A 16,432-nucleotide genomic window follows, 5' to 3' on the forward strand; every position below is an offset into this window, starting at 1 on the left:
TTTTTTTTTTGAATTATACTAAATTTCCTGTTGGGGTAATTTTTTACCTACTGACTACTAAGTACAGGCGACCATGACGCAAATATACACGAGTTTTGCAGGAGATTCACAGAAAACTTACGAGGATACTTGTCGAGGGCTGAATTTGAGTGAATATCTGAGGGAGGCAGGGCTAGTTCAGGGTGTGAGTTTTAATAGCAAAGTTTTCCGATGTGAAGAGATTTGTTTTTATGCGTTTAGAATTAATTAAGAAAAGGTGTCATTTGAAGTATAATATAGATAGAATGCGCTTGGCCAAGGAGTTCACAACATTGCCATCCGGAAGTATAACGGACCAACACACAAACTCTGTGTAACCATGAACTTTTATAGTTAATACAGTTTAGTGAGAACATTTCACAAACGCGGATGGCAAAAACAATAACAAAGGCTTGAGTGACGTCATCTGCATACTATCTATACAGGAAAAGAAAATGCCAAATGAAAATGCCAATGCCAAATGATTTTTCTAATGCCAAACGGTTTTCAAAAATGCCAGATTTTTGGAATCTGGCATTTAAAATGCCAAACTGGCAACCCTGGAGACGACAAAAACGTCGGCTCTTTTTGTTCTGAAGTTTCTAAAGTTATCTTCTTCCAACTTTCGTTTCCTCGTTCCCCTTTCTTGCTTGGTGGGTTTAGTTTTGTTTTTGTTTTTTCCGTTGTTTTCATTTGCTCTCTTTTGCCAAACTTTTGGTGAATCACTCGACTCTAATACACTCCAGTGTTCCTCATTATACAGCCATAATTATCCAGATATCTCCCATTTCACTTGACTTAATTCGGTAAGTAGTAGTTTTGATTTTAATGGAAATATAACTGCCTTGGTTGACGCGCACTATTTTGCAGGTCTGCTGATGATATTATTATTATCATTATCAGTCAGTATCCGTAGGCAGTTCAGTAGGTAGATAGTCTAGGGTACTTTGGTAAATAAAAATTCAAATTGGATTGAGCTCAATGAAACCTAGACGTCTAGATATATAATTATAAAGTGCTTTTCAACTCGATTCTAATTATTTTAAAAAATGTGAAAATCAGATAAGCAGGCGGAGTTCTCGTACCTGGATACCTACCTGGATACCTCTGTATAGAGCTTTTAGACTTGGTGTAGTCTCCTTCGCTCCTCCTCATCTATTAATGATTGGACCAATTTTTATTATTGAACTTGTTTCCTAGGGTGTTGCTTATCTCCAACTCTGCTTTGAATTTATTCAAATTTTTTGCTGATACTGTGGTTTCTTGTAGTTTATTCCAGTTATTTACAATTCTAGATGAAAAAAAGTTCCTTCTTTCATTTGTTTTAAAACGTTCTTTTTTCAGTTTCTTGCTGTTTCCTCGTGTCTGAATGTTCTTGTTTGGTTTAAGGAATCCTGCCTCTACCCTGTCTATTCCCTTTACTATTTTATATGTTTGGATCATATCTCCCCTTCTTCTCCTGTAATCTAAGGTCGGGAGATTTAATTCTTTCAATCTCTCACAGTAGGTTTTGTCTTTCAGGTGTGTGATAAGTTTTGTTGCTCTCCTTTGCACTCTTTCCAAACATTCTTTGTCTCCCTCAAACTTCGGATACCATATGCAGTTAGCATATTCCAGCTTTGATCTAACCATAGTCTTGTAGATGGTAGTCATGTGTTTTGTTTTCAGATTCAATAAAGGTCGCTGGTTCAAATCCCCATCACCGCCGCGAATTTTTTTTATTCTCTATTGTCTTCTGGCACTTTTCTACTCACTTAAGCTCTTGTTGTATTGTTGTTAGATAGTTTAAAAGCTGAAAAATGGTCTAACTTTTATTTAGCCTACTTTATTTGCCTTTGTTATTTACTGATTTACTGATGGACTTTGTGACCTGAAACAGTTGCATTTCCGGTAGTAACCGCCATTTGGATTTCAAAAATGGCCATTTAGACTAAGATTTTAGAAAGGATTTTGCTTGAACGAATTTCATGGATGCGGTATACAGCTTGGCTGCCTCTATTCTCATCATGGGTGAGAATAGAAAAACATTCGACCGCCGCCCTTCTCCCTATTCTCACCCCTGTATTAACCACAAGGTTGGGTTAGCTTATGTGTGCGTGTGTGTTATTTAAAAAAAATAAAACAATACAATTTAACCCATTAATTAAAGGCGAGATTCAAGGTTACCGTGTATAAATGTTACTGTGTACGTAGATCCTGAGGCTAGGTGCCCGGTTAGTAACGAAAATAATGATACCAAAATATCTGCGATATTCCTCTTTATAACGAAGTTATGCATCTTTAATTGAACCCCCCCTAAAACTTTTAGCAAAAGCGAACTGCAATTTCCAGTCATAACTTTCTTATGGGCGAGTTGGGTCATAATTTGACTCCCACTGCTGCTGCTCACTAAACTGCCTAAAGTTACCGTGTACGTAGACACTCCGTTAATTTTTAAAAGTTAAGATGTTATAATCTACATACCATGATGAAATTTTGATTTACCATTTTTTAATTATCCAAAGCTAAATCATGGCATTTAGTTTTGTTGTAAAAAGTGCACTTGGTTGACTGCCTATCGATTCAGATGAATTTGCCTCCATATTTGTAGAAAGGGTATGATTAATACTTTTTTTGAATTGTTGAATTTCAGCTCATCATGGCAAATATAGGCTCAGATGATGAAACTACTGGAGATGATAGCTCAATACAAATCATTAACATCGCCCCTCACAAAATCAAGTACACCAATACTAAATTCAAGAAGGTGAGAGGAATGTTATTTTAATTGTCATGTATGTATGAGCTCAGTTGTTTTTTTAAATGAACAAGATCACCCTAGTGTTAGCCCCTTGCCATAATTACAGTCGGTGCATATATTGATGATTTTTTTTTAAATGATATATTTACAGATCCTTCTTCATGCGTGTGTGTGTGGGAGGGGGGGGGGGGGGTTGTTTCTATGTTATGCCAAAGAAGACTATTAACAGCAAGCCATATGGAACCAATTTTACCCATTTAAAGTACTTACAAGCTAATATCCATGCCATGGTTTGTTAATATCAAAAGTGACTCCTTGGTTTCAATGAAATCTCTCGCTTATAGCGAACATTGACCTCCAGTCCCGTCGATTTTTTTGTAACTGAGATGTGCACTGTATTACCTTGATAATTTTTCCTTTAGATGGCCAGTTTTGAAGTTGTTGTTTCTTTTTCCCAGATAATTTTACACACCATTTTGCATGTGGGAATATTTTATGCTTTAGGAGTGTTTAGGTTATAGTTTTTTACATAGATTTCAGTCAAGAGATTATTTTCAGTATTTTTATTTGGATCCAAATCTTTATCAGTTAACACTCTCATTACCAACTGTAGGAAGATCATGACATCTGTTACCATTCAAAGAACATCTTTTGTCATCAGATTTGTAAATCTTTGTCATAGCTATAACTTAATTTTAGTTTGTAAAGTGTGACTTGCTGAAAAAATTAGGTATTGTATGTACTTTTTGATTTTGTGTTTGAGTTTTGAAAAATCAATCTTTGTGTTGGGTAACTATGGCATTTGGGGAAAAACCTGAAAAAAAAATCAGTGAGGAGAGAGTTAAACAAAGTAAAGTGTTGAAGTATTGTTAAGAATGACATCCTATGTTTTTGTCAATTTTCTTTCTCACTTGACCAAGTGTAGCTTTTCAGAGGGCTGTTTCATTGAGTCAACTCAGTTTATATGAAAGATTATTCATTTGTTATCCAGTTAAATGTAGGGAACATGCTTGCCAACATGAATTGACTGACTGTTGCAGCACTTTTAGGTTATTTAATTATTTGTGAATTAAATTGTGAATTGACCTTTTTTTTTGTTAATGTTTAATATTTGTCAAGATGTGTTTATGATTTATATTTCAATGAAATGTGGAATATCGCATTAAAAAATTTATTTTCTACTTCATGTTTTCAGGTTAAATCTATAATATATGATCACCAGTGCGACATCAAATTGAGAGTGGAAAATTCAAATTTCAAGGCCCACAAAGAGGTGATTTCAATATTGTCAAGGAAATTTCATCATAAAATTGATTGTCTATTGTTTTCTCTTAAGTGTAATGCTTTTTCCTGTTTTTTATTCCCTTGTTTTAGTTTATTGGAGGTCATAATCACAGGTAAAAAAAAAGAAAAAGATGAGTTTTCATATGTTGCAATATCAGGAACAGCTGAACATCATGGCCATTAGCATCATAGTCATTATCATCAACATCCTGTGCAGACATTAGTGATCATGTTTTGTTGATATGTGAAGGAAGGGACAAGTTTCTATTTATTTTCCAACTAGCATTTGTGTAAAGAACAGGTAACTGCAACTGAGAATTTAACTTTTTGAGTCTTAAGACTTTATTTTCAACTGTTGGTAACAGGTTTCCCATTCTAAAAAAGAGAGTACCCTTCTTATTATTTTTTGTTTTGTAATATGATTTTTACTTTTTGGGACAGGTCTTGTCTGATGCAAGTGACTACTTTTCAGCCATGTTTAGCCATGACATGTTGGAAAAGGAGCAAGATGTTATCGAGATAATGGGCGTTTCTCCAATGGGTTTTACCATTATCCTTGATTACTTCTATCATGGTCATGTGACCATTGAAACCGATTCTATAGAAGATGTCTTAGAGGTTGCTCGCTTTTTTCAGGTAATATATGTTTAAATTTATTCCTGTTAGTGCCCTTGCTGTGTTCTGTCTAATAGATGAGCCTTTTGCATTGAATTTTAAAGGGCTGAAAATATATTATACTGTGCCAAAAATTCAATGATAAGCCCTGGTACCCTGGTCCTATATGCACACAAATACAACTATTCAAAAATTGAACAACTCTGTTGCATAGAACAAGCCAGTGGTTGCTTATTATGGCTTTCATTTTGATACAATGCTAGCTATAATTTCCCAGATTTTAATAAGGCCCATTACTCATTACAGGGTGTCCTTGAGAGAAAAAAATCTGCCCAAATTTCTTAGAAACTCGCCTGTTTATTTTTAAGAAAAAAACCTGCAATTTTATTCTGTTTCATCTACTTCAGGTTGATTGGTTGGTAGACGTATGCTCCCATTACCTAGTTCGGCTGGGCGTTGACAACTACCAAACCGTCCTGCACCTTTCGGACAAGTACTTTATTGGTGACCTCTCTGGGGATATATTCCAATTTCTAGGACTGAATATTTCAGAGCTGTCTGAAGGAAAAGATTTCTTTGCCAACTTAGATCTAGAACTGCTGACTCAGTTTCTCAGGGGTCATAACAACGTATTCATTGAAGCAGATGAAGAGTTTATTCTAAATTTGATCTTGAAGTAAGTGGTAGTTCATTTATCAATATTATTTGTTTTTATTGCTTTCTGTTAATGTGAGGATATGCTATGAATCCCTAATATGAATATGTATGTATGTTGGAGTTGAATGAGGTGAAGAGACAAAGGCATTCAAAGGGAACAAAATTTGAAAAGATGTCTATGGTAAAAATTGAGCTTTTATAGAGCGCAATATCCACTAAATGTGCTCAAAGAGCTTTACAAGGGGTCCCTGGTCAACAGCAACATTTAACATGTAGGACGAGACATGCCGCCTTTTAGGCGATATTACAATTTTTCGGACAAAGACAATGCTGTTAACGGCCAGTTACTCATTTTACACCTGAGTACGGTGAGAGAATCTGAGTAAAGAGTCTTTTCCAAGGGCTCAACTATGCGTCGAGTGAGGCTCAAACCCAGGACCTTCCGATCCGAAAGCGAGTGTCATACCACTAGACCACATAGCCGTACAGCAACAGTATCAGACAAAGCTGGTTTATGTAGAATTGTCAGCCTTGTCTTCATTAACTTCTTATCCATTGATTCTCAATGTTTTGTTTTTTAATCTCTTGTATGCCAATAGTTGCTATATCGCACGCATGAAAGAAAGAAAGTAAGAGAGCGAGAGAGAGAGAAAATAAGTAGGAGTGAAATATCTGTTCAATGTTATAGTTATCATATAACGTTATAACAAGTGTAACTACATGACAAATTGCCATATTTATGGACAATAAAGATCTATTATTATTATTATTATTATTATTATTATTATTATTATATCAAAATATTCATTTATCTTCAAAGATGGGTATCTGCTGAGAGTGAACGGCGCCAGGACTATTTCCTGCCTCTCTTAAGGTTGATTCGATTTCCTCTGATGGAGCTGGATGCATTGGAGAGAATTCCCCCATCAGTACTTCGATATCCTGAAATCCAAGATGTAGTGGAGGAGGCCAAGTATTATCACAACAACTTGGCTAAACAAAGCCTGTTTAAAGGTTTGGGTTGGAGGCTTTTCATTTTTTTTGTTTTGTTTTGTTTTTTTGTTTTTTACTTTGTTTAGTTTTTTTTGTTTTAGTTTGTCTTTTTGTTTATTTATTTATTTATTTTTTATTTTATTTTTTTTTGGGGGGGGGGGGGGGGCTGTTCCTCAGCCAATAAGATATAAAGAAAAAAAATAAAGGTATAGTATAATATAATTGTTTTATTTCTATTGTTATATTTGGGAGTGTTGTTATTTAAAATTGTTGCTCAATTCGTTGTATTGGAATATTATTCTTTTTAAAATTTTTATCCTCTCTTGGTAGGGATTGTACAGTGGTTAGATTATCATTTAAATATAAATTTAAGAAATATTTGAAATTATTTTTACAATCATCTCATTGTTCTCACATAAGTTTGCTGTTCAATTTCAACTGAGTTGATTCATTGAAATTAAACCTATGGAAATAATATGATTTTTTATCAGGGATAAGTAAGAAACAGAAAGTTTGCTCTCTCTTAATGGCTTCTATTGTTATGGAATATCACTTATCCGTATGATCAATATGTACATTATTATATTTTGTAAAACATCAATTTGGCTTGATGATACAATGTTTGGCTGCATCGGGTGTCGCCACCATTATTATACTTATATAAAGTACATACGTATAAGGAAAATTAAGATAAAACTTTCTTTTCTTGGTGATTTTGTATTTAAATGACACACATTTTTTTGTATGTCATCATTTGTAACTCTTAATTTTCCTTTTCTTTTTTCAGGTGAAAGGTTTTTACAAAGGGGTTCACAGCCAAATGTTTTGATGTTTGATTTGAATTTTGATTATTCGACCATAATATACCACAACATCAACACAGGTGGTCGCTGCCATGAAGAGCTCGCTTTTACAGGAACTGAAATGCAATTTGAATCGTCTTCCATTACGAATCATGGAAACTTCTTGTACAGGTCTGGGGGATACAATCAGGACATGTGCAGCAGTGATACGGTCTTCAGGTTTGATCCGAGATACAGAGACTGGACCCAGCTGGCGAGTTTAAGGCAGGCACGGTCTTGCCACTGTATGTGTTCATCAGAAAAACACCTCTTTGTGGTTGGTGGGATTAACCACTTTATTGGGGAAAGAGGTGATGAGGATAATATTCTAAGCAGTGTAGAAGTTTGTGATGTTTCTGAGAATAAATGGCAAGAGTTGCCACCATTTCCAACTGGCATTCACAGCCATGCTTGTAGTTTTTATGATGATTGTTTGTTTGTCAGCGGCGGAATTAGTGACGATCCATTGGACAGTGTGCCGACGCAAGGGTTGTGTCGATTAAATCTACACGAAGACAAGTGGGAGTACAAAGCTGATATGCTGTACCAGAGACAGAGTCACTCCATGAGGGTTTTTAACGATCATCTCTACATATTTGGGGGGTATACGGCCACTTTCACCGATCTTCACGCTTGTGAAATGTACAACATTAAGACAAATCAATGGACAGAGATTTCATCTATACCAGAAAGTTTCGGTCGGATTCAGAAACACATTGGGCTTTGGGGCAGTCGTTTTTTCCTTTTTGGATCTGGTCAACTCCATACTTATCACGCAGAAGAAGACAGAATGGAATGTGGAGATTATGTAGGCATGTCCATTCAGAAAATTGCATGCTTGGTAGTGGCTTACCCTACCTAGAAATTTTGTTTACCATGTACTGCTGGTACCATTCTATTTGGTAGTGGTTTCCCTAATACTTTGTTTACAAAGTAATGAATGTACCATATTATTTGGTTGGGGCCTACCCTACCTTACCAATTGGTTTACCTTATACTGCTTGAACCATGTTATTTTCCTCCTATTATGCAAAAAAGAAAGATGCTAAAAAATTTCTTTATTATAACTTAGATCACGTTGATGATATAACCATGGTTAAATAAAAATGTGATAGCTCAGTTGGTAGAGCACTCGCTTCACATGCAAAGGGACTGAGATTGATCTCAGGTGCTCAAGTTTGTTTGAGATATTTTTCTGATCCCCTTGTCCACTCAGCAATGATTGTGGATAGCTGGGTATGTAAGATCTGGTGGAAAACACAGTGCAACCTCTGGATAATGACACCCCTGAATAACGACAACCCCTGTACAGTGACATTGACCTCTGGTTCAGATTTTTTTTGCTATTTGTTATTAGTAATAAAAACCCCAAAATAGCGACATACATTTGAGTAAAACCCCTGTTTAACGACATCTTTTTTACAATAATCGGCAGCTGATATTGATGCTCGATACTCGACCATCGTCATCTCGTACTCTTAACCGTTTTTTTCCCCTCCCAATGAGAACTTTATTACCGACCAATCAGGGACACCTGTTTACCACATTGCGTAGAATCAGCACTAGTTAATATGGAACTAGCAAAAGAAGTTTATCAGTGGATAGAACTCCCAAATTGTCCGTTAACCTTCTCTGTTAACTACCTGTCAGTGGATATCAGGCAATGTCGTGTCCAATCGGGGCATTTATGGATTGTTATGGTCTTGTAATATGTTGGAATCACGGGGAAAACAGCCTCTGTCACTTTATTATTTTTATTTGAAAAATCAGTTGTTTCTGTTGGATGAGGAAATACGATTCTTTTATTTTCTTAGTATTTCTATGAAAAAAAGAATAAAAGAAATTTGATCTTTTTTATTGTGCAATATCCAATTGCACTTTACAAGGGTTCCAAAGCCATTAGCAACACTGAACATGTTGGGCGGGACATTAGGCTTATTGTAAGGAGCTATTGCAATAAAAAGTAGCCAAGTGGCATGATGTTTTGACTATCACAGTTTACTCAATGTGTCATCAAAAAGACACTTCTAATAGGATTTAATAGTCTGATGTCACATCTGCCCAGTAACCAGCAGCTAGGTTCTAAACAAAGAAAATCGGTACTTTTTATTCTTCAAGCCGGCTAGAACTTTTTCACATGTCATGTGATCAGAATGTATAAAAGTCAAAACATGATCAGATTTAATTTATAATGTTTTTCTCCTCTGGATACACTTTTATGCTCGTCGGAGAAGTATTTCATAAGGGTGGTGATGGAGATAATGGCATCCGCCATTGTTCCGATAGTTTAGAACTAGTTGCTATGTATGCGTCATTACAAGGGAAGTGACGTCATGACTGTTGAATTCTATTGTTAGTCACAATATATACAGGGAATTTTGATGCTTTTATTTCTCATGTCTATTATCTATTTTTCCTAATCCCTAATCTAAAACTATAAGTATGGATAAAATGAGTTTATGTTTTTAGATTCTTATTACAATAACATATTATGCAATGATTTCAATTTTGAATGATTTTCGTTTTATTCTTTAAAAAATAAACCATAACAGGGTATATTGAGTCAACAAGGCTATTTGTCATTAATTTGATATGTTGTGTCGCCCGAGATTGTAGCAAATGCTCATTAAACTCCCAAAGCCTCTAAATGAGTGTGTATTTATAAATTCCTATTACAGTGACATTGTTTTATACCATAATTTTTATAATTTTAATTTATATTTATTAAAGATAATCTATAAAAGGGTATTTAAAAGTCAACATGCCTATTTGACCCTGAACTTGATATAATGCTTGCTCCTAGATTGTGGCAAAAGATTTAATTCTCAAGACAATCAAAACAAGCAATGACTTTCATTGTTTCAAAATTGTCCATACATTATAATATTAAACACGAAAACCATTTCTTCTCTTTTTCAATTACAATGTTTAGAAAATGAACATTCCAATTTAATTCTTGACGAAGCTCAACAGGTTAGAGTTATTGTTGTTATGTTTGGTGCTTCCAAATGATTATTCTTTTCTTATATCCTTTAGATATTGTTGAATGCTCCTTTTATTGATGCTAATATTTTAAAAATCCATTCTTATGTTAATTAATCTATATGTCATGCAGGTTTTTGCTAAAATATGAGCATGTTTTTATTTTGCTGTATACGAAAATTATGATCTTGTTTATTGAGTACGCTATTTTAATATCTATACTCCCATTAATTTTCGATGAAGCTGAAAAAATGGGGAACAGGTACTCATGCAAGGTAGAAAAAAAATCTGAAGAGGTGTGTATGAAATAGTGGCAGACAAAGTGGCAAGAAAAATACAGGAAAAGATTAGTCTTTCTCGCAGGGATGGAATCTCAGACCTCCAGATTACCATTCAGACATTGTTCTCCTATATCAATTGTTATGCTTACTTGGCTGGCATCATGAGTGTATATGAACAGAGACTAAGATCCACTGATAACTTGTATAAATGCCCCAAAAAGAAGTTCCAAGCAATTTGCAGATAGGTCTTATATTCATATTGTTATTATTATTATTATTATTTTAATTATTATTATTGTTATTATACCTAGAGCACTATTATAGCTCTTGTTGCATCTGTTGATTAAAATTTCTTTTGCCGCTTTCATAAGTGTTGTGCTTTCAGCTTTGATGACACCAAGAATATATCATATTTAACTCTCATTTGTGCTCAGCGTGATTTTAATACTTTTTCCAGATTTTATTAACATTGCTATCTATATTACTTTTCTTCATGGAGTCCTATTGCAATGTTGATATTCCAAGGTCACAAAGAATGCAGTTGGATGTTTATTTTGATACAGTCACATGTGTAGAAAGACTATTTAAATATATTAGATTTTTATTGTTAATTTCATATGTAAATTTTTTGTGGAGTAAGGGGCGAAATGAAATTCTTTCTTTAAATTATATTTTGATTATTAAAAGAGGAACTGCTCTATCAACGGCTTTGTGGTCTAGTGGTATGACACTCGCTTTCGGATCGGAAGGTCCTGGGTTCGAGCCTCGCACTCAGCGCATAGTTGAGTCCTTGGAAAAGGCTCTTTACTCACTTTCTCTCACCGTACTCAGATGTAAAATGAGTACCTGGCTGTTAACAGCGCTGTCTTTGGCCGAAAAATTGTAATATCGCCAATAGGCGTTATGTTCCGTCCTACATGTTTAATGTTGCTGTTGACCAGGGACCCCTTGTAAAGCGCTTTGAGCACATTTAGTGGATATTGGATATAAGCTCAATTTAAATTTAAATTTAACATAATAATGATAATAAATAGCAGCCATGCTATGCATTCTACCCACAATGATAGGCTCAAAGACCTTACAGCAGCTATTAGAACATGATTCAACATAGACATGAATCGTGATAAAATTATCATCTAGAATCTATAAAGTAATGGAAATTTGAGTGCAGACTTAAATATTTGAAAAGCGTCAGACATCTGATTATTTAGAGAAAGGGAGTTTCAGAAATTGGGAGTCAAAAATTCAAAGGATTGCTCACCATCTAGGCCTAATATTTTAGGTTACACACATGGGTGAAAGTTCACCGGCATATGCCAGCAGTGCTATTTTTAACAATTATGATAATCATCGCCTGACTCTTTTGTCGGCATTATCAAATGTTAACTTTAAATGCTGTGGAATACCAAAGTATTAGTCCTCAGCACTCAAAAGACTAGTTCCGGATTGTAAAAAGTTTAGATAAACACTTCTTTCAGGCAAACTAGCTTCACTGGTCTGTCTATGATATCCTAATTAAGCAAAACGTAGTGTTTAGTTCCACTCCAAAATTCAGGCTATTCCACTTTAAATTCTTTTTTTCTTTTTAAAAGAGAAAGTTTATATTTGCATTATTTATTTATTTTGCTTAGCTCTTGTGATCTTGAAATTATTTTTATATTTTGAATTATTTATTTTTCTTACCTCTTGTGATTTTGAAATTATTTTTATATTTTGAATTAATCTCACTGAAAGAAAATCTCACTGTGTTACATTGATTTTATTTTAACATTCTTTTTGTGATACATGCATTGATTGTTGTCATTGGGTTAAATTCATATTTTTGTTTTTACTTTTATACAATTTTTAAAGAAAATTATAATATATTTACTCTTCCTATATTTTTTTTTTAATGAAAAAGCTCACAAGGTCCAGTTCAATTTTAGGCAAATCATTAACAATTCAATTGTATCTATATATTGTGGTGGGTTCCCGACCTCCCATAGTGGGCAGGGAGGTACTTGCTGTGTCTTCTATCCCCCTATATCTGTTTTCCAATTTCTTTCTGACCTTGTCTTGGAATGAGATTACTTAGTTTTGTTCTGACTCAGCCTGGAGTCCTTGGCTGGGAGGGAAACAGTCAAATGCATATTTATAGTTTTGGGAGATGATATGTTTTCCTTGTAAGTCATCTCTCTGTTGTGTAGTTATTTTTTATTTTTAACATATGATTTGTAATCATTTGAGTGTATTCCTCTTGGTGGGATCTTATGCTGGTGTCTGAGTGAAACTTTCAGGTGATCTCGAACTAAGTACACTATAGTGTGCTCTTCGAATCTGCATCTGTTCTCTATTTGAGCCATTCCCCTCTGCTTACTTTTTCCTCGTCCTTTTAACTGTACATCTAGAATGTTTTAACCATCCAGTTTTCTTCCTTTTTACTGGCGCTGATATGACATAAACGTGTTGCTAGCGCTGTAAAACCCTTATAAACAAAACAAATACCTATATATTATAATTATATCAGGAAAAATGCTTTTCACATCTGTTTGATCATCTTTTTGAAAATGGATTGTATTCTGGTTTTGGAATAAATAAATCCAATTATATTTTTTAAATATTTTGTCGTCATTCTCTGAAATAATCAAATTTTTACATTTCCATTTTTAAACTATAATACATTATGCTTTTAGTCATGGTTGTGAAAGATAATTGCATTTATTTCTGTCATGTACACAATGTAATTTGAGTTGCTATCATCCAATTTACCACAGATGGGAATTCCCCACGATATAGAGGTTTCCCGCGAAAATGGAATCCAGAAATTTGCATATTTTAGTATTGTTTGTGAATCAGGTAGAACTTCAAAGTCATTAGACTAGTTTTAAATTTCCCAGATTTCATTCATGACTTAAACGTTTAAGTAAAGAAAAAAAAAAAAAACATTGTTTTTTTTTTTCGATCTAAATGTGTACGCCTCCTCACTCATTCAATAGAAGTAAGAAAGTATAATGTTTAAATTAATGTTTTTAATCATGAAGAAGGAGAGGGATCTGAGTCAAAAAGACACCTGCATTGTCTGGGTGGGGATCCTGACCTCCCATAGCGGGCAGGGAGGTACATACTGTGTCTTCTATCCCCTTATATCTGTTTTCCAACTTGCTTTCTGTCTTTGTCTTGGAGTGAGATTGCTTGGTTTTGTCCTAACCTTGGTCAGAGTCCTTGGTTGAGAGGGAAACAGTCGAATGTATAGTTATTGCTTTGGGAGATGATATTTTTTCCTTGTAAATCATCTCTATGTTATGTACTGTATTATGTTTTATTTACATATTATATTTGATTTGTTAACATTTGAGTGTATTCCTCTTAGTGGGGACCTGTGCTTGTGTCTGGATGAGACTTTTAGGTGATCTCAACCTAAGTACTTTGATGGTGTGCTCTTGGAATCTACATCTGTTTCCTATTTGAACAAATTCCCCTTTGTCTTACTTTTTCTTGGGTGCTTTAATTGGATTCTATAACTTTTTACTATCTCATTTCTTCCTTTTTACTGGCGCTGATATGACCTTAATGTGTTGCAAGCGCCGTAAAACCCTCAAAAAAAAAAAAAAAAGACACCTGCATTGTCAATTTCAACTATCCACACTAAAGTGGAAATTCTCACCAATCTTTTATGGTGCCTACTTGAGAGAGTTATGGCATATTTTATAATTTTATAAACTAAGAATGAAATAGTATTATGATGTTTTACAAATGAAATAGTATTAGTATTATGATGTTTTACATATGCCAAAACAACAATGGCATTTGAAAAGGTTTTACTTTAAAGCTTTGAATTACGAAATTTTAAATCTTAAAAGAATTTGACTTAGTTTTAAATTTAGTGGACATACGCTGTTGTTCGAAACTATCTTGTGCATATTTTCTAGATATTTAGGATTTGCAAGAAAAAAATACCAACAAACCCAGTGGTGCTGACTTGTTCAATTGCTTTCTTTCTTTACTACATGTAATCCAAAACTATGATCTCTTTTCCCACAAAACGACTGTAATACTTAATGTACTTATGTACAGAGCACATTTTGTATAACAAATTGCTCACTGTCGTCGATTTCAAACATGCTGAAAAACTTAACAACTCTGGGTGGGGGTCCTGGCCTCCCATAGTGGGCGGGGAGGTACTTACTGCGTCTTCTATCCCCCTATATCTGTTTTCCAACTTGCTTTCTGTCTTTGTCTTGGAATGAGATTACTTGGTTTTGTCCTGGCCCTAGCCGGAGTCCTAGCTGGGAGGGAAACAGTTAAATGCATAGTCATTGTTTTGAGAGATGATATTTTTTTCCTTGTAAATCATCTCTCTGTTATGTATTAATGTATTATTATATTTGTTATTTTCAATGTATAATGTAAGCATTTGAGGGTATTCCTCTTTGTTGGATTTTGTGCTTGTGTCCGGATGAGACTTATAGGTTATCTCAAACTAAGTACATTGGTGGTGTGCTCTTGGAATCTACATCTGATCCCTATTCGAACCAATTCCCCTTTGTCTGCCGTATTCTTGGATGGTTTGATTGTAATTCTTTAACTTTTTACTATCCTTTTTACTATCTTCCTTTTTACTGGCGCTGATATGACCTTAATGTGTTGCAAGCGCCGTAAAACCCTTAAAAACAAACAAAACAAAAACTTAACACAATTAATAAAATAAGAAACATTAAACTGATACTGATAAATCAAATTATGTTGCAAATTGAAAAAAAAAATTATGCTAACTTAGAAAAGGCTCAAACTCTCAAGATATTATTTGTTATGAATGACTACTTTTTATCCCTATTTATCCCTAATTTCAAATATCAAGAAGAAAAGTATGGATTTGGATCGTTTCCAGTCAGGTTATATGACAAAATGTCCTCTATTTTTCCTTCCTGCAATTCTCACTTAAAAATTCACTTAATGTGGAGACATTATGAATGAACATTTCTTCATATAAGTTATTTTGTGAAAATAAATAATTTTTCATTTTCTTATTTATTTTTATATATTTTTGTATTAACTAAGGTCCAAAAAGCAGGCATTTATAAAATTTAATAACTGTCTCCATTATATATACATTTTATTTTTTTTTTATTTTTTAAACAGTGTTCTCTTATTTCTCACCAAATTATGAGATTATTTTATATATGTAAACTTGACCAATCATTATTTTAATGAAAATAAAAGCCTCTGAAAATCAACCGTGTTAATGGTGGTGTTATGGAATATTGAATATTCAACCAAATGTTTGTGGATCATTATATTAGTATTTGTAATTTATCAGATCATAATTATACTCCTTTTTTAAACACTTTTATTTTATCTTTTGCAAAAAAAAGTGTTCATGATTAGTTTATGCTATCAAATTCTGTGGGTGGGGTTCCTGACCTCCCATGGTGGGCAGGGAGGTACTTAGTGTGTCTTCTATCCCCCTGTATCTGTTTTCCAACTTGCTTTCTGTCTTTGTCTTGGAATGAGATTACTTGGTTTTGTCCTATCCTGGCTGAGAGGGAGACAGTCCTTGTAAATCATCTCTCTGTTATGTATTATTATTATTATATTTGTTGTTTTGAATTTATAATGTAAGGATTTGAATGTATTCCTCTTAGTGGGGACCTGTTGTGTGCTCGCGTCTGGATGAGACTTTTAGGTGATCTCAAACTAAGTACATTGATGGTTTGCTCTTGGAATCTACACCAATTCCCAATTTGTACCATTCCCCTTTCTGGGTGGGGTTCCTGACCTTCCATAGTGGGCAGGGAGGTACATACCATGTTTTCTATCCCCTTATATCTGTTTTCCATCATGCTTCCTGTCTTTGTCTTGGAATGAGATGACTTGGTTTTGTCCTGGCCGGAGTCTTGGCTGGGAGGGAAACAGTCGGATGCATAGTTATTGTTTTGGGAGATGATACTTTTTTTCCTTGTAAATCTGGTGTCCACCTCCCATATTCACGGCTTCACAGTTCACTGGTATCTACCTCTCATAGGCCCAGGTTCATTCCCCAT

General features: G+C 34.3%; 1 protein-coding gene across 2 annotated transcripts; it reads left to right on the plus strand.

Moving 5' to 3' along the window:
• The first annotated feature begins 631 nt into the window (after positions 1-631).
• Positions 632-8,763, plus strand: LOC144974429 (kelch-like protein 36). 2 transcript variants are annotated; one of them, XM_078917293.1, is made up of 7 exons: positions 632-824; positions 2,651-2,764; positions 3,954-4,031; positions 4,484-4,678; positions 5,065-5,333; positions 6,135-6,328; positions 7,095-8,763. In XM_078917293.1, the coding sequence occupies exons 2-7, from the start codon at positions 2,657-2,659 to the stop codon at positions 8,009-8,011; spliced, it is 1,761 nt and encodes a 586-aa protein (XP_078773419.1). In that variant the 5' UTR covers positions 632-824; positions 2,651-2,656; the 3' UTR covers positions 8,012-8,763. The 2 variants fall into 2 exon arrangements, with proteins under 2 accessions (XP_078773419.1, XP_078773420.1); XM_078917294.1 differs by having other exon boundaries at positions 662-671.
• The last annotated feature ends 7,669 nt before the right edge of the window (positions 8,764-16,432 follow it).

The sequence above is a fragment of the Berghia stephanieae genome, chromosome 6 (assembly GCF_034508935.2).
Source record: "Berghia stephanieae isolate SIO BIC M18660-M18661 chromosome 6, UCSD_Bste_1.3, whole genome shotgun sequence".
NCBI classification, from domain to species: domain Eukaryota; kingdom Metazoa; phylum Mollusca; class Gastropoda; order Nudibranchia; family Aeolidiidae; genus Berghia; species Berghia stephanieae.

What these genes read in the sequence shown, in the direction of transcription:
- LOC144974429 (XM_078917293.1), top strand. Translation starts at nt 2,657, where the DNA reads ATGGCAAATATAGGCTCAGATGATGAAACTACTGGAGATGATAGCTCA. An exon ending in CCAATACTAAATTCAAGAAG is followed by an intron (nt 2,765 to 3,953) that starts GTGAGAGGAATG and finishes TCATGTTTTCAG; the next exon opens with GTTAAATCTATAATATATGA. An exon ending in TAAACAAAGCCTGTTTAAAG is followed by an intron (nt 6,329 to 7,094) that starts GTTTGGGTTGGA and finishes TTCTTTTTTCAG; the next exon opens with GTGAAAGGTTTTTACAAAGG.